The sequence below is a fragment of the Equus quagga genome, chromosome 2 (assembly GCF_021613505.1).
Source record: "Equus quagga isolate Etosha38 chromosome 2, UCLA_HA_Equagga_1.0, whole genome shotgun sequence".
NCBI lineage: Eukaryota > Metazoa > Chordata > Mammalia > Perissodactyla > Equidae > Equus > Equus quagga.
The window spans coordinates 40,770,960-40,795,944 of record NC_060268.1 but is presented as its reverse complement, the minus strand read 5'-3'; the positions used below and the strand labels follow the sequence as shown (position 1 = coordinate 40,795,944).

Sequence of the window (24,985 nt, the reverse complement as noted above, 5' to 3'; positions counted from 1 at the left end):
AGTACCCTGTTCTCTTCATTGTCTATCACGTATAAAATGCTCTTATACTGAGGACCTCTAAAAACTTTAAAAGTCTCATTCAAAATAAGATAAAGGATAAAAACTCAGATCTAAACCATCATAAGTTTCATAAGATTAAAATCTACAATAAAAAGAAAAGTTTGATTTGTAAGAATTCTCTTATTGAGAAAATCTGATACAGTTAAGCAAATTTGAAAGTTCACCTTAAGTAGTAGACCAAAACGTAATCACTGGGATCCAATATTGTGAGGATTCCTCAGGCCTTTTGGAAGCTTCTGGCCTACTCTGCCAGAGATCAACTGATTAGAAAATGTCCAAGGAATAGTCTGGTGATCTAGGTAGAGTGTTTCTGGAAGGATGGGTGGTCGTGAGTATGAGCCCACAGTCTTTCAACCATTCTTAAACAGGCTTCAACTTAACTTGACCTTGCAGGGGGGTTAGAACAGCCCAGGAACAGACTTTCTATTTATACTCAACAAGTGGTTACAAATAAACTTGGCCTAAGATGTTCTAAGATGCTGAATAAAACCAACTAGGTGTCCATTTCTTGCTAGAGTACAATTATACGACATCCAATGGCAATTCTTCATTCTAACTTCACCAGATAAAAACAGGTGAGCTAATCTCTTTACCATCACATATATATGGCATATAAGACACTATATATCCTAGCTAGAAGACTAGAGAAAACCAAATTTTGTAGTGTCTGTGTTATATTACAGGTCAAAAGTTTTAAGTAAGGGCCGGCCCCGTGGCCAAGTGGTTAAGTTAGAGCACTCCGCTTCGGTGGCCCAGGGTTTCACCGGTTTGGATCCCAGGCGTGGACATGGCACCGCTCATCAGGTGATGCTGAGGTGGCACCCCATATACCACAACTAGAAGGACCCACAACTAAAAATACACAACTATGTACCGGGGGGCTTTGGGGAGAAAAAGGAAAAATAAAATCTTAAAAAAAAAAAGTTTTAAGTATAATGTAATGTAATACTGTTAAGTGATGAATTTCTCTATAGTCTTTCTTGCCACATTTAAGACTCATCTCCACAAAATTCACATCTGCAAAAGCCAGGAACAATGAACACAAGTATAATAATATTTCAATTTTTTCCCCTGAGTGAAAAAGAAGTACAAGTCTTAAGCCTAAAAATAGAAGAGTAAATTAATTTATTGAAAAGCTTTTTGCAAAAATGAAAAAATAAAAATAACATGAGCAAACACTCTGTGCCAGGCTCTAAGTACTATATTTGCATTAATTGATTTAATCCTTATGACAACCACATAAAGCAGATACTATTACTATCCCACTTCACAACTGAAGAAATTGAGGCACAAAGAGGTTAAGAAACTTGCAAAGGTCACACAAGTAGTAACACATGGTCTGGGATTTTAACTCGGGCAGTATAGTTCTAAAGTTCCTATTCTATACCACCTCACCCAATCTGGTATAATAATCATTCATGTAGCATCTCATAGAAAATCCAGAATAACATCTGAAGTCAACACATAAACACATTAATATTTACCTCATCAAAAACAGCTCTGGAAAAATCCCCACAGCGTAATGTGCCATCATAGCTCAATGACAGTATATGAGCTGGATTGGCAGGTGAGAAGTAAAGACAGCTAACTGGCTGACTATGGGGTTGAAAAACATAAATTCCATCTTCTTTAGGTTGGTGACTCTAGAAGAGAGTTGGGGGCAGGGAGAAAGACAAAAACTAGTGAAAAGTAGTAATATTTTCTACATCATTATGTCATTAACTATTTACATCTGTATTATATTGTCTTTTCTTAGTCTATAATTGTACCCACTCTCCCATTCAGAAAGTCAGAATTTGAAACTTTATGCTGTTACTATATTACTTTTTTCTAATTTTCAATCTAGCAATATTAAGTCACATTTATTTTAACTAGCAAACTAGTCTTTTCATAATACAGAGGGAAAAAATTACTGCTTATTATGACTTCAGTTCATGAAATCTTCAGGAAATGAGAAATCTACTCTTCATTTCACACACAGCATAATCCCCGACTATCAAAAACAGTATTAATACCACTACCACCTTACTTGCTACGTGTGCTTCTATATAATATGAGTATATCATTCTCAGCACAATGTTCATAAGGTATTTGGTCCTGGCACAAAATAATCATTTTTTAAATATTTTATCCCCTAAATACACCATGAAAATTCATGTATTTGAATTTCCACATTAGAGTTACTACTTCTAAGGATTATCCTTTCCACAACTGTATTACCTATTCCTAAATCATCACTTGTCAGATTTGAATAAGTTATATTCCTATGCCATATGTTATATTATGAACCAGATCAACTATCATCTCCAAATCTGGCTTAGTCTGCTCTGAAATACTCAAACATTGTTTTCTTTTTTTATTTAAACTTTAAAATAAACAGAAGAACTTTTAAAAAGGAAAGAAAGAAAAAAAATTCCAATTACACACACTCCTCCTCCTACCCCGGGTTAATCACTGTTAACATCGTGTTTATAGCATTTATTTTTTAGAAAAACAAAAGTTTCCATTGTTATAAAGAACCCAAAAACTATGCAAATATACAAAAAGTTTTTAAAAATCACTTCAAATCTAAAATTAACCAAAATTATCATTACAGATATCTCTATACGTACTTCTGTAGACAGAATGACAGAGGAGAAATTTAGGAAAAAATCAGACCATGCTATATACGCCATTTTTAATATTATTAAGTTTAACTATACTTCAAAATAATAAAATAAAATCAGTCTAAAGGAATTTCTGAACTTTGAGTATTTCTTTATAAGAGATATCTCCTAAGAAAAAAGTATAAAACATAAAGCAGTTTTAGTCATTATGCTTTTTTATTTAACTATGTCTCAATTTTAGATGATTTCTATTGATTGAGAACATTATTCTCACTCCTCCTCCAATCTTCCCTTTCTCCATCTCTATATTTTGTTATATTATTATTTTTATTTTGTCCAGGTTGATAACATTCACATCCAGTTCTGTAACTATAATTCATACAGCTGTTTAATATTACGTTCTGCATTTAAATGGATTCAACACTCATGATTAATTCTTTTCTCTAGCTTCTCCATTCTTAATTTTGATTTACTCTTAATTGGCTGAAATTTGCTGTCAAGCAGGTTTTTTCCAGATGAACTCACAGGTCTTGAATTTCTTAAGTTTTTTCACAATTGAGAACACCCACCTGCTGCCTTTATATTAGAACAATCTCTTGTGCTGGGTAAATATTCCAGGGCTACCCTTCCTTCCCTCAGAACTTTGTAGACATTACATGCAATGTTGCTGTAGAAAACCATGGCAAGCCTGTCTTTTCACCTTGAATATAATTTGTTTTTTCTGCCTGAAGAATTCTTTATCCTTTAAGTTTCAAATTTTCCTAGGACATGGTGTATACATTTCAATCTGCCAATTCAAATCTGTCTTTGCAGAAAAATTCTCTTTGAATATGTTTTCTGTTCCATTTGTTGTGTCATCTTTGACTGTCTTTCCCTTTCTATTGGCTTGTCTCTTAAAGCTTTCTCATCTGTTTGAGATTACCTCAGATCTTTAATGTCTGTAATTTAATTTTCATTAATGCCTATTCTGTTCCTTGTTTTTGTCTAATTTATTAGTTTCATTGATCTTCAATTTGTTTCCTTAGTTCTGCAATCTCCTTTTTCATCTCATTCTGTTGTTTTATCATCTTATCTTTGAGTCATATTTTACCAAAATAATGTTGTCTTTAACTTACTTCATGGCAGCACTGTCCAAAGGACTTTCTGAGATGTTCTGTATCCACTATGGTATCCACTAGCAATGTGTGGCTATTAAGCACTAAAAATGTGCCTAGTTTAACTGACAACTGAATTTTCTATTTAAATGTAAACAGTCTCATATGACTTGCAGCTACTGTACTGAACAGTGCAGTTCTACAGCCTGGAGCAACCATGGAAAATTTCCTTCCTTTCCTTGAGTTATGTTTTTCTTCTACATCTGTCTTTGCATGCTAGGTTCTTTGGCTGTTTTTGTGCTAGCGTTTGTCTAGTTGCCATGTCATTATTTTTGTTTTCATCATGCTTGAATTGCTCTGTCCATGTTAGTTTCTCCGACATAATATAACATACTGACTCTTTCTCCTAGTATCTTATAACCAGTTCGTTTTTACCTCAGAGAAGCACAGTCTTTTACATAGCCAGGAAGAAAGATGGAGGCCGGAGGAGGGAGGTGGATAGTTGGTTTCAGCTGAAACAGCACACAGGAAGGTCAAGATATTGGTTTTAGACTAGCTCAATCTGTTAATGGGATAGCCAAGTGTCCTGGAACATTAGAAGGCTGAGAGAGATACTGGACTACAGAGACTTAGTAATACAGATTTTTGGAGTCACAAGGAAAGACATAACAAACAGACTTTCCTACATGTCTTCAACTCTGTACAGATCAAAGCAACTGAAAAGATCTTCATTTGACTATGTTAATTCTCTATTTTTTCTTTTCAAAGTTCTTCAACAAATAGTCTTTACCGATTGCTTCCATTTCTTCCACTACCCCATTCTTTTTTACTCTCCTAAAGTCTGTTACCTTCCTTACCTCATCATTGAAGCTATTCTCTCAACTCACTAATGCTACCCTATTTTAAAAAAACCAATGGCATTTTCCCTGTTCCCATTCTTCTGACTTCTCTGCAAGAAGCCCTCTCAAACTCCCATCCTTGAAACTCATCTCATAGCTTGTACAACCTGATACTATTTCTGGTCCTCTTCTCATTTCTCTGCTTCTGTTTTCTTTACCAAATCCTTTCACCTCCTCCTGCCACTCATATCTTATCAAAATAAGGGAGAGCCTATGTTCCCAAAATAAGAGAGAAGTTAGTTCTTATTTCTGAATCAGTAGACTGAAACACATGGGAAGAGAAACAAGGGACATACAGAGCAAACATAAAATGAGTGCTAAAATGGCAGCATTAAGCCCTCATATATCAATAATCACTGTAAATCTAAATAAATGGATTGTATTCTCCAATCAAAAGACACAGTGGCGGGATGGATTAAAAAACAAGACCCAACAATATGCTGCCTCCATGAAACACATCTCAGCTGTAAAGACAAACACAGGCTTACAGTGAAGGGATGGAAGATGATACTCCAAGCTAATGGCAAACAAAAGAAAGCGGGGGTTGCCATACTTATATCAGACAAAGTAGACTTCAAGATAAAACAGGCAATGAGAGACAAAGAGGGGGCAGTATACAATGATAAAAAGGACACTCTACCAAGAAGACATAACACTGATAAATATATATGCACCCAACACAGGAGCACCAAAGTACATAAAGCAACTATTAACAGACCTAAAAGGAAATATTAACAACATAACAGTAGCAGGGGACCTTAACACTTACATCAATGGATAGATCAGACAGACAGAACGTCAACAAGGAAACAGTGGAATTAAATGAAAAGCTAGAGCAGATGGACTTTACAGACCTATATAGAACACTCCATCCAAAAACAGCAGAATACATACTCTTCTCAAGTGCACATGGAACATTCTCAAGGATAGACTATATGCTGAGAAACAAGACAAGCCTCAATAAATTTAAGAAGACTGAAATCATATCAAGCATCTTTTCTGACCAAAATCTATAAAACTATAAAACTAGTACTCAACTACAAGAAAAAAGCTAGGAAAGTGACAAATATGTGGAGACGAAACAACATGCTACTGAACAACCAATGGATCATTGAAGAAATTAAAGAAGAAATAAAAAAATATCTGGAGACAAATGAAAATACACCATACAAACTCATATGGGTGGCAGCAAAAGCAGTCTGAAAAGGGAAATTCACAGCAGTGTAGGCCCACCTTAAAAAACAAGAAAAATCTCAAATAAGCAATCTTAAACTACACCAAACAGAATTAGAAAAAGAAGAACAAACAAAGCCCAAAGTCAGCAGAAGGAGGGAAACAATAAAAGTCAGAGCAGAAATAAATGAAATTGAAACCAAAAAAAAAAAAAACCAACAGTAGAAAGGATCACTGAAGCTAAGAGCTGATTCTTTGAGAGGATAAATAACATTGACAAACCCTTAGCCAGACTCACTAAGAAAAAAAGAGAGAAGGCTCAAATAAATAAAATTATGAAAGAGGAGAAATCACAACAGATACTAGAGAAATACAAAGGATTATAAGAGAATGCTATGAAAAACTATATGCCCACAAATTGGACAATCTAGAAGAAATGGATAAATTCTTAGACTCATACAACCTCCCAAAACTGAATGAAGAATAGAGAATCTGAATAGACCAATCACAACTAAGGAGAGTGAAACAGTAATCAAAAACTTCCCAAAAAATAGGGGCTGGCCCCGTGGCTGAGTGGTTAATTCGCGCTCCGCTGCAGGTGGCCCAGTGTTTCGTTGGTTCGAATCCCATGCGCGGACATGGCACTGCTCATCAAACCATGCTGAGGCAGCGTCCCACATGCCACAACTAGAAGGACCCACAGTGAAGAATATATACAACTATGCACCGGGGGGCTTTGGGGAGAAAAAGGAAAAAATAAAATCTTTAAAAAAATAAATAAATTAAATAAATAAATAAATAAATAAATAAATAAATAAATAAATAAATAAAAACAAAAGTTCAGGACCAGATGGCTTCTCTGGAGAATTATACCAAACCTTCAAAGAAGATTTAATACTAATCTTTCTCAATCTATTCCAAATAGTTGAAGAAGACGGGACACTTGTTAACACATTTTACAAGGCCAACATCACCCTGATCCCAAAGCCAGACAAGGACAACACAAAGAAGGAAAATTACAAGCCGATATCACTAATGAACATAGATGCAAAAATCCTGAACAAAATAGTCGCAAACCGAATACAGCAATAAATTAAAAAGATCATACACTATGATCAAGTGGGATTTATACCAGGGACACAGGGATGGTTCAATAACCACAAACCAATCAACGTGATACACCACATTTACAAAATGAGGAATAAAAAATGCATCATCATCTGAATAGATGCAGAGAAAGCATGTGACAAGATCCAACAGCCATTTATGATAAAACTCTCAATGAAATGGGTATAGAAGGAAAGTACTTCAACATAATAAAGGCCATATATAACAAACCTACAGCCAACACTATACTCAACAGGAAAAAACTGAGTCATCCCTCTGAGAAGAATAACAAGACAAGGGTGCCCACTCTCACCACTCTTTTTCAACACAGTACCGGAGGTCCTGGCCAGAGCAATAGGGAAGAAAAAGTAGTAAAAGGAATCCAAATAGGCAATGAAAAAGTGAAACTCTCACTGTTTGAAGATGACATGATTTTATACACAGAAAACCCTAAAAAATCCATCAGAAAACTATTAGAAATAATCAACAAATACAGCACAGTTGCAGGGTACTAAATCAGCTTACAAAAATCAGTTGCATTTCTATACTCTGATAACGAACTAATAGAATGAGAACTCAAGAATACAATCCCATTTACAACTGCAACAAAAAGAACAAAATATCTAGGAATAAATTTAACCAAGGAGGTGAAAGACCTATACAATGAAAACTATAAGACATTATTGAAAGAAATCGATGATGACATAAAGAAATGGAAAGATATTCCACACACATGGATTGGAAGAAGAAACATAGTTAAAATGTCCATACTACCTAAAGCAATCTATAGATTCAGTGCAATCCCAATCAGAATCCCAATGACATTCTTCACAGAAATAGAACAAAGAATCCTAAAATTCATATGGGGCAACAAAAGACCTCAAATAGCTAAAGTAATCCTGAGAAAAAACAACAAACCTGGAGGCATCACAATCCCTGACTTCAAAATATACTACAAAGCTATAGTAATCAAAACAGCATGGTTAGGGCCAGCCCCATGGCTGAGTGGTTCAGTCTGTGCACTCTGCTTCAGCAGCCCAGTGTTTTGCCAGTTTGGATCCTGGGCACAGACGTGGCACTGCTCATTAAGCCATGCTGAGGTGGTGTCCCACATAGCACAACCAGAAGGACCTGCAACTAGAATATACACCTACATACTGGGGGGCTTTGGAGAGGAGAAGAAGATTGGCAACAGAAGTTAGCTCAGGTGCCAATCTTAAAACAAGAAAACAGCATGGTACTGGTACAAAAACAGGCACATAGATTCATGGAACAGAATTGAAAACCCAGAAACAAAACCACACATCTTTGGATAGCTAATCTTCGACAAAGGAGCTAAGAATACACAATGGAGAAAGGAAAGTCTCTTCAATAAATCTTGGGAAAACTGGACAGCCACATGCAAAAGAATGAAAGTAGACCATTATCTTTCACCATACACAAAAATTAACTCAAGTGCATCAAACACTTGAAGGTAAGATCCAAAACCCTAAAACTCCTAGGAGAAAATATAGGCAGTAGACTCTTTGACATTGGTCTTAAAAAGCTCTTTGCAAATACCATGTCTACTGGAACAAGGAAAACAAAAGAAAAAATAAACAAGTGGGACTTCAGATTAAAGAGCTTCTGCAAGGCAAAGGAAACAAGAAACAAAATGAAAAGACAATCCACCAACTGGGAGAAAATATTTGCAAATCATATATGCAACAATGGGTTAATCTCCAAAATATATAAAGAACTCACACAACTCAACAACAAAAAAACCAAACAACCTGATCGAAAAATGGGCAGAGGATATGAACAGACATTTCTCCAAAGAAGTGTCAGATGGCCAATAGGCACATGAAAAGATGCTCAACATCACTGATCGTCAGGGAAATGCAAATCAAAACTACACTAAGATATCACCTTACACCCATTAGAACGGCTATAATAACCAAGACAAAAAATAGGAAATGTTGGAGAGGTTGCGGAGAAGAGGGGAACCCTCACACACTGCTGGTGGGAATGCAAACTGGTTCAGCCACTATGGAAAACAGTATGGAGATTTCTCAAAAAACTAAAAATAGAAATACCATATGACCCAGCCATCCCACACTGGATATCTATCCAAAGAACTTGAAATCAGCAATTCAAAGATACCTCTGCACCCCTATGTTCATTGCAGCATTATTCACAAAGCCAAGATGTGGAATCAACCCAAGTGCCCATGGATTGATGACTGGATAAAGAAGATATGGTACATATATATACAATGGAATACCACTCGGCCATAAAAAATGACAAAATTGTCCCATTCACCACATGGATGGACCTTGAGGGTATTATGTTAAGCGAAATAAGCCAGATAGAAAAAGACAAACACTGTATGATTCCACTCTTATATGGAAGATAAAGAAACACATAGACAAAGAGAACTATTTAGAGGTTATCAGGGGGAAGGAGGGTGGCGGGGTGAGCACAAAGGGTGAAGGGGCACATCTATAAGATGACTGACTAATAATAAGGTACAACTGAAATTTCACAATATTGTAAACTATCATAACCTCAATAAAAAAAAGAAAAACTCCAAAAAAATACAAGTCCAGGACCAAATGGCTTCTCTGGAGAATTCTACCAAACACTCAAAAAAGACTGAATACTTATCTTTCTCAATCTATTCCAAATAGTTGAAGAAGATGGAATACTTCCTAACACATTTTACAAGGCCAACATCACCCTGATCCCAAAGCCAGATAAGGACAACCTAAAGAAGGAAAATTACAGGCCAATATCGCTGACTAACATAGATGCAAAACTCCTCAACAAAATATCGGCAAACTGCATACAGCAATACATTAAAAAGACATACACCATGATCAAGTGGGATTTATACCAGGGATGCAGGGATGGTTCAACATCCGCAAATCAATCAATGTGATACACCACATTAACAAAATGAGGAATAAAAACCACATGATTATCTCAATAGATGCAGAAAAAATGACTGGAATCATCCTAAGCAGATCCCTGAGAAGATATTTTGATCCAGCTTAGAAACTGTATTTTAAACATAATCAGGAAACTAAGAACTTTGTGTGAGCTTTTCACACATACACTTAAAGCTGTAATAAAGTTTCCTGGCAGTTAGTTCACGCTCAGACGACTAATGATATTCAAGCTAAAAATGTTAAACTTCTATAAAGCAAATTTAAATTCCTCTATATTTCTAAAATTTGGAATCACAAAAGCACAAAACTATAAACCTCAAGTAACATCTATAAACACATGGCTCTAGGCTATTCTCTTGCAGACTATTTGCTTCAGTCAAACTTTAATATTTTCAAAAAATTAATAATAACTTACCAAATCCCAAAGTCCGACTTGCCCAGATTTGGCCCCAGCTGCCAGCAAAGTTCTAGTTTCTGATGGGTGGATAGCTATAGCGAATATTGGGCCTTTGGTAACTTTATTAACAGTATCTTCACTGATGACCATGCCACTTAAACTGGCTTTGTAGCTGAGAACATTAAAAATTCAAATTTTAGAAGTAAAACCAATCTCAATAGTCAAAATAAGTGAAATATGAGTCAAAAGAGAAAAATCACAATTAGTAAATAAATGTAGGAAAATATTCAACTTCCTGGAAACCAAGGAAATCAAATTAAACAATGGAATACCATTTTTCACTTATAAAAGCTAGTAAACTGCAGTTAAACATACACATTCACATATATTGCTAGTGGCAGAGTAAGTTCATATAAGATTTTCAGAAGAAAAAGATTTTGGAAAACAATTCAGCAATGTTTACTAAGAGCCATAAAAAAGGCCAAAATATGTGACTCATTAATCTCACTTCTGGAATCTATCCTAAGGCAATAACCCACTATCACTAGTACACACTTCAAGAAACACATGCAAGGGGCTGGCCCCATGGCCAAGTGGTTAACTTCACGTGCTCCACTTTGGGGGCCCAGGGTTTCACTGGTTCGGATCCTGGGCGCAGACATGGAACCACTCATCAGGCCACGTTGAGGTGGCATCCCACATGCCACAACTAGAAGGACCCACAACTAAAGTATACAACTATGTACTGGGGGGATTTGGGGAGAAAAAGCAGAAAAAAAAGAAGAAGAAGATTGGCAACAGTTGTTAGCTCAAGTGCCAATCTCTAAAAAAAAAAGAAAGAAACACATGCAGACATACAAACACACAAAACTAAATAGAAAACAACTCCAAATACCAAGGGAGTGAAAGGAAGTTAAGTAAATTCCACCTACTCAATGGAGTATTATGCAATTATTCAATAAATTTCAGGGCTCTAATAACATGCAACCACAATGTTAATGAAAAAGTATAATGCAAAATTGTATATACATTAGAACATAAAATTAAAATTTATGTGAATTCATTCACTTAGTAAACATTGAATGAATATCTATTATGTGCTAGGTACTGTTCTAGTTATTGAGACAAAATCCTGCATTCATCAAGCTTATATCCTAGTGGTATTGCATATGGCAATACTTGAAAGGAAACATACAAAAACAACAGTTGTTAGGGTAGAAATATTATGGGCAATTTTTTCACTTCATTTTCAAAATTTCCTGTAACGGTATATAGTCTTTATAACTTAAAAATCTCAGAAAGTGTAAAACAAAAGCAAGGAATTTTAACTCACCTTTTAATGCTAGATAATCCCTTCTCAGCATTCTTACTACTTGTCTGAAACAATGAGACCAAAGAACTAAGTTAATATATGTACTGAGATTTCCTTAATAGATGATTCTAAAAGCTATAAGCCCCCCCAAATGATACCTTGCTCACTTCTGCCCAAGTCTGTAGAAATCCTTTAAATAGCTCACTGTTATCATCTTGATTTTCAGGAGTCATTTCTAAAGGCCCAGGAGGTAACAAAGGCTGTTATGAAAAATAAGAAAAAAAAAAGTTGATTGTCACCCTGCCCTAAAATGTAAGCTTGAGGTTTTTCACTACTTTAAACTTTCAACACCAACAACAGGAGTGCCACATTGTTAGCATTCAAAAATAGTTGTTCAATGAATGCCAAGTATCCTGTAAAGTAATAACATGTATTATCTCATTTAATCCTCTCACTAATCCAGTGAATGAGATATCACATTTTATTTTATTTATTTTTTTAACAGCTGTTTTTTTTTCATGTTTTTTATTTTTGGTGAGGACAATTGGCCCTGACTAACATCTGTGGCCAATCTTCCTTTTTTTTTCCCTTCCCAAAACCCCAGTACACAGTTGTATATCCTACTTGTAGGTCATTCTAGTTCCTCTATGTGGGATGCCACCACAGCATGGCCTGATGAGTGGTGTATAGGTCCGCACCCAGGATTCAAACTGACAAACCCCGGGCCACCAAAGTGGAGTGTGAAAACTTAATCACTTGGCCATGGGGCCAGCCCCAGAGATACCACATTTTAAAGATATTGGAATGAAACTTAGGGAAGTTAACTTGTCCAAGTTACACTGCCAATAATTGGAATTGCTGGGAACTGATTCAGATCAATTCAATTTCATTATTCAAAGTTATTATTCTATGCCAGTGTTTTTTAAATCACAAGTTCTAACAATGGGTCGTGAAATCATTTTAATACATCACAACCAGCAATGTGTTTTAGCAAATGAGAAAAGACTAGAATAGAAAATACAAAAACGCATCACATGTAATAAGGATAAACATCAATTCACAAAAGTTTTGTCTCAGTTGTCTGTGTGTGTGTGTGTGTGTGTGTGTGTGTGTGTGGAATGGGTTCAACATAATTATATTTCTTATCATGGATGGAGGCTTCAATAAAATGTGAAAGCTACTCTTCCCCAGCACCTTAATTTGCAATTAGCTCCCAAAGCATCAGTCTAATTAGTGCTATGTTTCAATTTATAATTAAGCACTTTGATATAAAGTATTAAAAACAGTCAGTGCTCTTGAATAAAAAATATAATTACAACCTTATTTAGATAATAAATTCGGTAAATAAAAACTCTCTCACTGATAGTATATAATTATAGTACAGAAAGGGACCCCCATCACTATTATTACATATTTATTATTAATAATGTTAATAACTCCCATTTATTGACTACTTGCTAAGCCCTTAATACAACGTAAGGAACTCTTTAGATACTATTTCATTTAACCCTCACAATACCCCTTGGAGGTTTCTATTATTGTTGCCATTTTAAAAATGGGGAAACCAAGGCTCAGAAAGGTTAAGTAATTTACCCACAATCCCACAGCAGGTAAGCCTGCAGAAATACAGAATCCAACCCAGTCTTTATGACTTTGAAATCTTACTCATTAAACCATACGACTGTGAAGTATTAAATTGATGAAGTACAAATTAAACATAATTCAATGACTTTTTTGTCTAGTTTCAAACACTTCAAATTTTTCAGTATTTTGTTGAGTTAATATAATGTATTGGCACTCTTTCTTACATTTTCATCTGCTACTAATATTGTTGGCTGGGTTGGGGTTGTTGGTAATGAAACTCCTGAAGGATCTACTTTTAGTAATCGCATTGACCTTCTACATCCAATCTCATTTTCTCTCTTCTTAGGCTTCTTTCTAAAGGAGTGGGAAAAAACTCACGTTACACTCATAAAACAATTATATGTATCTACTAATATTAAGGAAATAACTTATAGGAATGTATCTCATGGATATATTCACACATTGCAAAGATGTATGTACATGGCTACACCAATTTTAATTAAAACTCTGGAAACATAAATGTTCATCATAGGGAGGTAAAAGGTATTAAATTATGACATACGTATCTAATAGAATATGCAGCCATAAAAAAGAATAAAATAGATCTTTGTGTGCTGATATGACATGAACCCTAAGATATAAGAAGCAAAAACAAGGTCCAGTATATGTTAAATATGCTTCCATTTGCTTATTTACAAAAATGTCACACATTTGCACATGCTGAAATTACCTACGGAAGAATATACATGAAAACTATTAACAGTGGTTTCCTCTAGGGAGAAGGCCTGAAGAACTAAGGTCTAGGATGAGAAAGATATTTAAATGTTTCATTGCCTTCCCTTCCATATAGTTTACTTTTTAAAATCATATACATACCCTACTTTTTTATGTACTATTTTTTCATTTAAAAAAAGTAGTTGTTTTACTATAAGTTTTTTAATTTTAAGTTTTCAGTTCCATATGTAAGGAGCTTGAAAGCCACAACTCTGCCTTGCCAAGTAAAAAGCTAACCAGACTGAAAAATCAACAATCAAAATTAAGAGAGGCGAGGTCACAGTGCAAACTGCTGAGCCCCATACTAGAGACAGACAGCAAATACAAGGAGTTATGCTTACTGGAGCAGAGACTCAGGAACAGAAACCATCATAGGATCAAGTGCCAGGGTAGGAAAACCTGAATGGTAACTGACCAATTGCTGGAGACTCAGGGTGGACAAGTCTGAGAGTTAAAAACTCCTGGGTGGTTCACACAAAAATCTGCACGTGGATGTTAGCAGCAGCTTTGTTCGTAACTGGCAAAACTAGGCAACCAAGATGTCCTTCAACAGGTGAATGGATAAACAGACTGTGGTAATCCAGTTAATGGAATATTATTCAGCACTAAAAAGAAATGAGCTATCAAGCCATGAAAAGACATGGAGGAACATTAAACGTATATTACTAAGAGAAAGAAGCCAATCTGAAAAGGCTACATACTGTATGATCCCAAATACATGATATTATGGAAAAGGTAAAACTATGGAGACAATAAAAAGATCAGTGACTCACAGGAGTGGTGATAGGAAGGGGATGAATAGGCAGAACATAGAGGATTTTTAGGACAGTGAAAATACTCTGTATATTATAATGATGGATATATGTCATTATACATTTGTACAAATCCATAGGGTACAACACCAAGAGTGAACCTTAAAGTAAACTACGGACTTAGAGTGATTATGATGTATCAGTGTAGGTTCATTCTTGGTAACAAATGTACCACTCTGGTGAGTAATGTTGATAATGAGGGAGGCTATGAGGGCGTAGGGGCAGGGGATATTTGAGAAATCTCTCTAACTTCCTCTCAATTTCCTTGTGAAACTAAAACTTCTCTAAAAAAATAAAGTCTTTTGGGGGGCTGGCCCCGTGGCCGAGTGGTTAAGTTCACGCGCTCCACTGCAGGTGGCCAGTGTTTCGTTGGTTCGAATCCTGGGCGCGGACATGGCACTGCTCATCAAACCATGCTGAGGCACTGTCCCACATGCCACAACTAGAAGGACCCACAACAAAGAATATACAACTATGTACCGTGGGGGCTTTGGGGAGAAAAAAGAACAAAATAAAATCTTTAAAAATAAATAAAGTCTTTGGAAAAAAAAAAAACCTCAAAAGGTACTCACCACAACAATTTTGTGAGATTTACGTCCAGGAGCTCAACTAAGTCCTCATAGTTAACTATCAGAGAAAAATCCCTTCATACTTCCCCCAGAGGGTGGGAAAAAGAAACCATTTTGAAATATACCAGAGCACTCTGTTCTTCTCAATGAGACCTGCCTTCAGGAGAACTACTTAACCAGAGCCTAACCTGCTAGGGTATTATCAGAGCCTAACTGACCCAGGAGAAGGGAAATACCCAACTCCAGCCCACTCTTGTCATCCTCTCCCACCTAACCGGCTTGGAAAAAACCTAAAACATTTGTGAAATTCTCAGTCCAGAGGCAGAGACAGGCTCACTAAAGACTGAGACCTTATCACAGGATGCTTCCCTTCCCCCTACACTGTACCACATTACTAAAGGCCTATTTACAACAGTTCCTTTTCCCCAGTACATCATGTCCAGTTATCAAGAAAAAAATTACAAGGCACACCGAGAGGCAAAAAACACAATTTGAAGAGACAGAGCAAGCATTAGAACCGACGTAACAGGAATGTTGGAACTATCAGACCAGGAATTTAAAACAACTACAATTAATATGCGAAGGGCTCTAATGGATAAGAGACATCATGCAAGAACAGATGGGCAATATAAGCAGAGAGATGGAAATCCTAAGAAAGAACCAAAAATAAATGCTAGAGATCAAAAACACTCTAACAGGAATGCCTTTGATGGGCCTATTTAAAGAGTAGACATGGCTGAGGAAAGAATCTCTGAGCTTGAGGATATCTCAATAGGAACCTCCAAAACTGAAAGCAAGGAGAAAAAAGACTGAAAAAAAAACCCCAGAATATCCAAGGACTGTGGGACAACTACAAAAGGTGTAACATACACATAATGGGAATAGCAGAAGGAGAGGAAAAAGAAAGGGAACGGAGGAAATATTTGAAACGATAACAACTGAGAATTTCTCCAAATTAATGTCAGGCACCAAATCACAGATCCAGGAAGGTCAGAGTGCATCAAGCAATTTAAATGCCAAAAAAAATCCTACACCAAGGCAATTCATTTCCAAACTACAAAAAAAACAAAGATGAAAAATCCTGAAAGAAGCCAGAAGGAAAAACACCACCTTATCTATGGAGGAACAAAGATCAGAGTTATATCCATCTTCTCAGAAACCGTGAAAGCAAGAAAAGAGTCTAGTGAAATATTGAAAGTGTTGAGAGAAAAAACCAATCAACCTAGGATTCTGTATCCTGGGAAATTATCCATCAAAAGTGAAGGAAATAAGACTTTCTCAAACAAAAATTATGGGAGGGACCAGCCCTGTGGCTGAGTGGTTAAGTTTGCGCACTCCACTTCGGCGGCCGAGGGTTTTGCCGGTTCGGATCCTGGGCACGGACATGGCACTGCTCATCAAACCATCCCACATGCCACAACTAGAAGGATCCACAACTAAAATATACAACTATGTACTGGGGCGCTTTGGGGAGAAAAAGGAAAAATAAAATCTTTAAAAAAAAAAATTATGGGAATATGTAGCCAGTAGTCCTGCTTTGCAATAAATGTTAAAAGAAGTTCTTTAGAGAGAAGAAAAATAACATATGTCGGAAACTTAGATTTACATAAAGATAGGAAGAGCATTGCAGAAGGAATAAGTAAAGGTAAAATAACTTTTTTCTTATTCTTAATTGATGTAAGATAACAGTTTGTTCAAAATAACAACAATGTATTTGATTATGTATGCTTAACATATATATCTTATGTCTGTGCATTTATATATACATATGTATGCTTATGTATATAAGCGCTTATGTGTATAGCCAGCCCTGGTGGTCTAGCGGTTAAGATTTGGCACTGTGACCACCATGGCCCAGGTTCATTTCCCAGTCAGGGAACTACAATGCTCCCATCTGTTGGTTGTTATATTGTGGTGGCTGCATGCTGCTGTGATGCTCAAAGCAATGCCACTGGTATTTCAAATACCAGAAGGGTCACCGAAGGTGGACAGCTTTCAGCAGAGCTTCCAGACTAAGACAAACTAGAAAGAAGGACCTGGCCACCCACCTCTGAAAAAATCGGTCATGAAAACCCTGTGAATAGCAGTGGAGCATTGTCTGATATAACTCCAGAAGGTGAGAGGATGGCTCGAAAAGACCAGGTGGGGTTCTGCTCAGCTATACACAGGGACGCGAGCAGTCAGAATTGACTTGACAGCACTAAACAACAACAAAAATGCGTAAGTATGCATATATATAAGTGAAATGAATGACAACAATGATACAAGGGACAAGAGGGAAGAATTAGGATAATTTTGTTATTATAAGGTACTCACCCTACCCTTGAAGTGGTATACTGTTATTTGAAAGTGAACTTGGATTAGTTGTATATTGTAAATTCTAGATAACCACTAAAAAAAGCAAAAAAAGAAGTATAACTGATATCCTAAGAAAGGAGAGAAAATGGAATCAGATAAAACATTCAATTAAAAACACAAAAGGCAGAAAAAGAGTGGAAGACAAAAACAGAAACAAAGAACAAGGGAAATAAATAGAAAACTAACAAATATGGTAGATATTAATCTAACTACATCAATAATCACTTTGAACATCAATTGTCTAAATGTACCAATTACAAGAGATTGTCAGAGTGGATCAAAACACAACACCCAAATATACTGTCTACAAGAAACCCAATTTAAATATAAAGACACATCTAGATTAAAAGCAACTGAATGGAGAAAAATATACCACGCTAACATGAATCAAAAGAAAGCAGGAGCAGCAAGATTAATTTCAGATAGAGCAGACTTCAAAGCAAAGAAAGTTATCAGGGATAAAGAAGGGCATTATGTAATGATAAAGGGGTCAATTCTCCAAGAGATACTAAGTCTTAACAAGTATGCACCTAATGATGGAGTGTCTAACTACATGAGGCAAAAACTAATAGAAGTGCAAGGAGAAATAGAGAACTCTATTGTCTTAGTTGGAGATTTCAACACTGTTCTATCAAAAATGGAGAGATCCAGTAGGCAGAAAATCAGGGAGGACACAGTTGAACTCAAGAACACCATCTATCAACTGCATGTAAATAACATCTACAGACTACTTCATCCAACAACAGCAGAATATACATTCTTCTCAAGCTGACATGGAAAATTCACCAAAGTAGACCACATTCCACACCATAAAACATACCTTAACAAATTTAAAAGAATAGAAATCATACAATGTTTGCTCTCAGACCATAATGAAATTAAACTAGCAATCAATAACAGAAAGAGAACTGGAGAATCCCAAAATAAAGATTAAACAACACACTTCTAAATAACACAAGAGTCAAAGAAGAAATCTCAAGAGAACAAAAAATATTTTGAACTAAATGAAAACATAACTTATCAAAACTAATGGGATGCAGGGAAAGAAATGTTTAGATGGAAATTTGTAACATTGAATGCACATATTAGGAAAGAAGAAAGGCCAAAATCAATCATCTAAGTTTCTACCTTAAGAAACTAGAAAACAAAGAGCAAATTAAATCCGAAGTAAGCAGAAGAAAAGAAATAATAAAAATTAGAGCAGATCAATGAAACTGAAAACAAGAAATCAACAGGGAAAAATCAATAAACCAGAAGGTGGTTCTCTGAAAAGACCAATAAAATCAAAAAGCCTCTAGCCAGATTGACTAAGAAAAAAAGAGAGAGAAAACAAATTACTAATATCAGAAACAAAAGAGGGGACTCACTACAAATCCTATGGACATTAAAAAGGTAATAAAGGAATAATATGAACAATTCTACGCCCACATGTTTCGTAACCTAGATGAAATGGACAATTCCTTGAAAGACACAATTCGCCAAAAACAACATAAGAAATAGACAGTTGGAATAGGCCTATACCTATTAAAGAAACTGAATCAATAATTAATAACCTTCCAAAACAGAAAGCATCAGGCTGATATGGGTTCACTGGTGAATTTTACCAAAGATTTAAGGAAGAAATTATACCAATTCTCCACAATCTCTGTCAGAGGATAGAAGAAAAGGGAATACTACCTAATGCATTCTATAAAGCAGCATTACTCTAATACCAAAACCAGACAGGCATTACAAGAACAGAAAACTACAGACCAATCTCTCATGAGTACAGACGCAAAAACCCTCAATAAAATATTAGTAAATTGAATCTAACAATCTATAAAAACTGTTATATACCACAACCAAGTGAAATATGTCCCAGGTATGCAAGACTACTTCAACACTTGAAAATCCATTAATGTTATCCACCACATTAACAGGCTAAAAATGAAAAATCACATGATCATATCAACAAATGCAAAAAAAGCATCTGACAAAATCCAACACTTATTCGTGATAAAAAACTCTCAGTAAACTGAGAATAAAAGGGAATTTCCTATTTGAAATATATTACAATGTACATCTGAAATTTATATAATGTTATAAACCACTGTTACTGCAATAAAAAAAGGGGAACTTCCTCAACTTGATAAAGAATACCTACAAAAGACCTATAGCTAACAATACTCCATGGTAAGCAACGCCAAGCTTTCCCACTAAGATCAGGTACAAGGCAAAGATGTCCTCTCTCGCCACTTCTTTTCAACACTGCACTGGACATTCTAGCTAATATAATAAGACAAGAAAAGGAAATAAACAGTATGCAGACTGGGAAGTAAGAAATAAAACTGTATTTGTTTACAGATGAATGACACGATAGTCTATGTAGAAAATTCTAAATAATGGACAAAAATACTCCTAGAACTAATAAATGAGCATAGCAAGGTTGTAGGATACAAAGTTAATGTACAAAAGTCAACTGCTTTCCCATACACCAGCAATACACAAGTGAAACTTGAAATTAAAAACACAATACAGGCAAACCTCAGAGATATTGTGGGTTCGATTCCAGACCACTGCAATAAAGTGAACATCAAAATAAAGTAAGTCACACAAATTTTTTGGTTTCCCAGTGCACATAAAAGTTATGTTTACACTGGGGCTGGCCCCGTGGCTGAGTGGTTAAGTTCGCGCGCTCCACTGCAGGCGGCCCAGTGTTTCGTTAGTTCGAATCCTGGGCGCAGACATGGCACTGCTCATCAGACCACGCTGAGGCAGCGTCCCACATGCCACAACTGGAAGAACCCACAACGAAGAATACACAACTATGTACCGGGGGGCTTTGGGGAGAAAAAGGAAAAAATAAAAAAAAAATCTTAAAAAAAAAATAAATGAAAAACTTTAAAAAAAAAAAAAAAGTTATGTTTACACTATACTGTAGCCTATTAAGTGTGCAATAGCATTATGTCTAAAAAAACAATGTACCTACCTTAATTAAAAAATACTTTATGGCTAAAAAATGCTAACCATCATCTGAGCTTTCAGCGAGTCATAATCTTTTTGCTGCTAGAGAGTCTTGTAAAAATCACAATATCTGCAAAGTGCAATAAAACGAGGTGTGCCTGTACCATTTACATTAGCACTGAAAAAAATGAAATAATTAGGTATAAACCTAACAAAACATTTATAAGATCTATATAAGGAAAACTATAAAACTCTGATAAACAAAATCAAAGAACTAAATAAGTGGAGAGATATTCCACGTTCATGAATAGGAAGCCTCAATACTGTCAAGATGTCAGTTCTTTTCAACTTGATCTATAAATTCAATGCAATTCCAATCAAAACCCAGCAAGTTATTTTGTGGATATTAACAAACTGATTCTACAGTTTATACAGAAAGGCAAAAGACAGAGAATAGCCAATATGATATTGAAGGAGAAGAACAGAGTTGGAAGACTGACTACCAATGCCAAGACTTACTTTAAAGCTATAATAATGAAGACAGTGTGGTATTGATGAAAGAATAGACAAACTGATCAATGGAACAGAACAGAGGGCCCAGAAATAAACCAAAATAAATATAGTCAACTGACCTTTGACAAAGGAGCAAAGGCAAGACAATGGAGCAAAAATAGTCTTCAACAAATGGTGCTGAAACAACTGGACATCCACATGCAAAAAAATGAATCTAGGTACAGACCTTACACCCTTCACAAAATTAACTCAAAATGGATCATAGACCTAAATGTAAAATGTAAAACTATAAAACTCCTAGAAGATAACAGGAGAAAACCTAGATGACCTTGAGTTGGCAATAACTTTTTAGATACAACACAAAGACACTACCAATGAAAGAAAAAATTGATTAAAATTAAAAACTTCCGGAGCCAGCCCCGTGGCTGAGTGGTTAAGCTATCGCGCTCCGCTGCGGGAGCCCAGGGTTTCGTAGGTTCAGATCTTGGTCGCAGACATGGCACCGCTCATCAGGCCAAGCTGAGGTGACGTCCCATATGCCACAACTAGAAGGACCCACAACTAAGAATATACAACTATGTACCAGGGGCTTTGGGGAGAAAAAGGAAAAAAATTTTTAAAAATTAAAAACTTCTGCTCCACAAAAGACAGTATCAAGAGAATGAGAAGAGAAGTCACAGAGTGGGAGAAAAATATTTGCAAAAGACACATCTGAGAAAGGATTGTTTTTCAAAATATACAAAGAACTCTTAAAACTCAACAATAAAAAAAGAAATAATTAAAAAATGAGCCAAAGACTCGACACCTCACCAAAGAAGATATACAGATGGCAAATAAGCACACGAAAAGATGCTCTATATCAAACAGCATCAGACAAATGCAAATTAAAACAAGATACCATTACACATCTATTAGAATGGCCAAAATTCAGAGCTCTGACAACACCAAATGCTAGTGAAGCAACTAGTGGAGCAACAGCAACTGTCATTCATTGCTGGTGCAAATACAAAATGGCACAGCCACTTTGGAAGAATTTGGAGGTTTCTTACAAAACTAAGCATACTTTTACCATATGATCCAGCAATCACACTCCTTGGTATTTACCCAAAGGAGCTGAAAACTTATGTTCACACAAATACTTGCACTTGGATATTTAGAGCGGCTTTGTTCATAAATGCCAAAACTTGGAAGCAACCAATGTGTCCTTCACCAGGTGAATGGATAAAATGTGGTACATCCATACAATAGGCTATTATTCAATGCTAAAAGGAAATGAGCTATCAAGTCATGAAAAGACATGGAGAAACTTAAATGCACAGTATTAAGTGAAAGAAGCCAATCTGAAAAGGCTACATACTGTATGATCCCAAATACATGACATTCTAGAAAAAGGAAAACTATAAAGACAGTAAAAAGATCAGGAATTGCCAGATGTTGGGGGGAGGGATGAAAAGGCAGAGCACAGAGGAGTTTTAAGGCAGTGAAAATACTGTATAAGATACCATAATGATGAATACATGTCATTACACATTTACACAAACCCACAGAAAGTACACCACCAACACCAACAGTAAACGCTGAGACAAATATGAGCTGTGTGTGATTATCATATGTGTCAATGTAGGTTCACCCTGGGTAACAAATGTACAACTCTGGTGAGTGAGGCTAATAATGGGGGAGGCTATGCATGTGTAGAGATAGGGAATATTTGAGAAATCTCTGGACCTTCCTGTCAATTTTGCTGTGAACCTGAAACTGCTCTACAAAAATTGTCTTAAAACAAAGTAGTTTATTAAAAAATGTTGGGGAGCTTCTCGTCAAGATGGCGCTGTGAGCAGACATTGAACTCGCCTCCTCCCACAAACACAACCAGGTTACAACAATTTTAGGAAGAATCACCCTGGATTGAAAACTGAAAACTGGATAAAAAGAACCCTCACAACAAGGGACAGTCCTGACGAAAGCAGAAGAGGCAGCAACTCCGGCCGGAGAGGAAAAAAGCCACCTTTGGGAGCAGTGGAGCTTCTCAGCTGGCCAGGCGGGAGCCAACCTAAGGTGCGCAGCCCTCCCTGGAGGAGTGAGGTCCGGAGTAGGGGCAATACTGCTATAGCCATCCTTCAGACTCAGCCCAACTGAGATGGGGGTCTTACTGTCTGGCTTTGCTGGCTATTAACTGCAGCGAGGACATGCCAGAAAAGCTATGGGCCGAAAGCCGAAAAGATCAGGGTCTTAAAGGGCCCACGCATGAACTCACTCACTGCAGCAACCTAGAATCACCAGAGAGAAGGCTGACTGTCCTTTGGTGAAACGAGACTCACCTGGTAGGCTCTGGGGGCATCTTGGCTAGAGGAGGATTCTCTCCGGAGACTGAGACATTGGTGGGGGCCGTTGTTCTGAGCTGGTCCAGGCGTGCTGATACAGACACAGGTGGGGGCCATTGAGGTGCGTCCCTTGGGCTGTTAGCCCAGGGGTCTGCCATACCCACTAGAGCACAGATTTAATCCAGTTCAGCCAGGGCAGGCAACCCGCCCTAGGGACTGGCCCCACCTAACAGCAAGCCCTCAGGCTACTTTTCAGCCAGCATTGACTGAATGCCTTGATCCTCTACAGGCAGGCAAAGGTGTCTGCCTCTGTGGGGCAGGGCTTGTGTGAGGACCTGGTGAACTGTGGGGGGCATTGGGGCAGAGGTGGGGGCCTCTGCAGTGTGGCGGTGGGGTACGCTCCAGGGGGTTGAGAAGTGTGCACAGACCAGGACTGTGCTGACAGTGTATGTGGTCCAGAGGAGGGGCGAGGCTTATCAGCGGCAGAAGACTTGTGTTTCACAAATAGCCATAAAAAGGATCATCCCCACCTTCCAAAGCCTGAAACAACTGAGTGCCTCCATGCCAAGGCCTAGCCCCACTCAGCTGCACTCCTAAGAGAACTGACATCAGCCTTGTTGGCCTCAGGCCTATCACAACTGTACACCCCTGAGCCTAGCAACCAGCTACACTGGGTACCAACCCAATTAAGAGGTCAATTGCAATAAGAGTGTGCTAACAGGTGGGACCAAGATGGAGGAGTGAGTGGTCTTCTTTGTCTCTCCCTCGTCAAATCTACAACTAATTGGACATTCACCGATTAACAAAGGATATCCAGATAGCATCTCAAGACGCCTAAGAGTCTCGTACTACTATACATCAGAAGGCAGACGGAATTCCCCCCAGGAGGAGGTGGAAATAGGTGAAAACTCTCCGACCCCTGACCCCCAGACAGCCTAGTTCCTGCAGGAGGCTCTCTTCCAGCGGACTCCCCCATAGCATTGCCACACACCAAGGGTGGGAGTGTGCACTCACCAGTGGAGTGATGGTGGAAACAGGTGACAAGAGCCCTACTCAAGCCCCCTGCGATTACAGCTAAGCCCAGGGGGAATCCCCAGGGTCCTGCACCCACCGGCAGGGAAGGCCTCCGCTCGCCATTAGCAGGGAGGCTCCTCCCAGAATCCAGAACAAAGGGAAGCTCCAGGCGGATTCCCTGGCACAGCACCAGACTGCAAGCTGCTGCTGGGCCCACGGTCTCTGGCACACGGGTCAGTGCAGGGGGTGCCCGGACTTCCCGTGGACGTGCTTGGGGACAGGGTTGGAGCTCCAGCGCCCAGCTCTGTGGTTCGGGGGGAGGCTCTGGGGTCCTGCACCTCCCTGGCAGGGAAAGCCTCTGCTACCATTAGCTGGGAGGCCTCTCCCAGAATCCAGAACAAAGGGAAGCTCCCAGCGGGCGGATTCCCTGGCACTGCACCAGACCACCAGATGCTGCTGGGCCCATGGTCTCCGGCGCACGGGTCAGTGCAGGGGGTGCCCGGACTTCCCATGCACGTG

The 24,985-nt window shown here is 37.6% G+C and overlaps 1 protein-coding gene across 3 annotated transcripts in view; it reads right to left on the bottom strand.

Moving 5' to 3' along the window:
• The window catches only part of WDR76 (WD repeat domain 76), a 63,404-nt gene that overhangs the window by 14,281 nt on the left and 24,138 nt on the right, over positions 1-24,985 (bottom strand). For all 3 annotated transcript variants that reach the window (XM_046655435.1, XM_046655436.1, XM_046655434.1), the window contains 5 exons: positions 13,387-13,516; positions 11,737-11,838; positions 11,600-11,643; positions 10,285-10,438; positions 1,545-1,703 (listed from right to left, as the gene is read on the bottom strand). In XM_046655435.1, the coding sequence (XP_046511391.1) occupies positions 1,545-1,703; positions 10,285-10,438; positions 11,600-11,643; positions 11,737-11,838; positions 13,387-13,516 (589 nt within the window). The remainder of the gene's footprint in view (positions 1-1,544; positions 1,704-10,284; positions 10,439-11,599; positions 11,644-11,736; positions 11,839-13,386; positions 13,517-24,985) is intronic.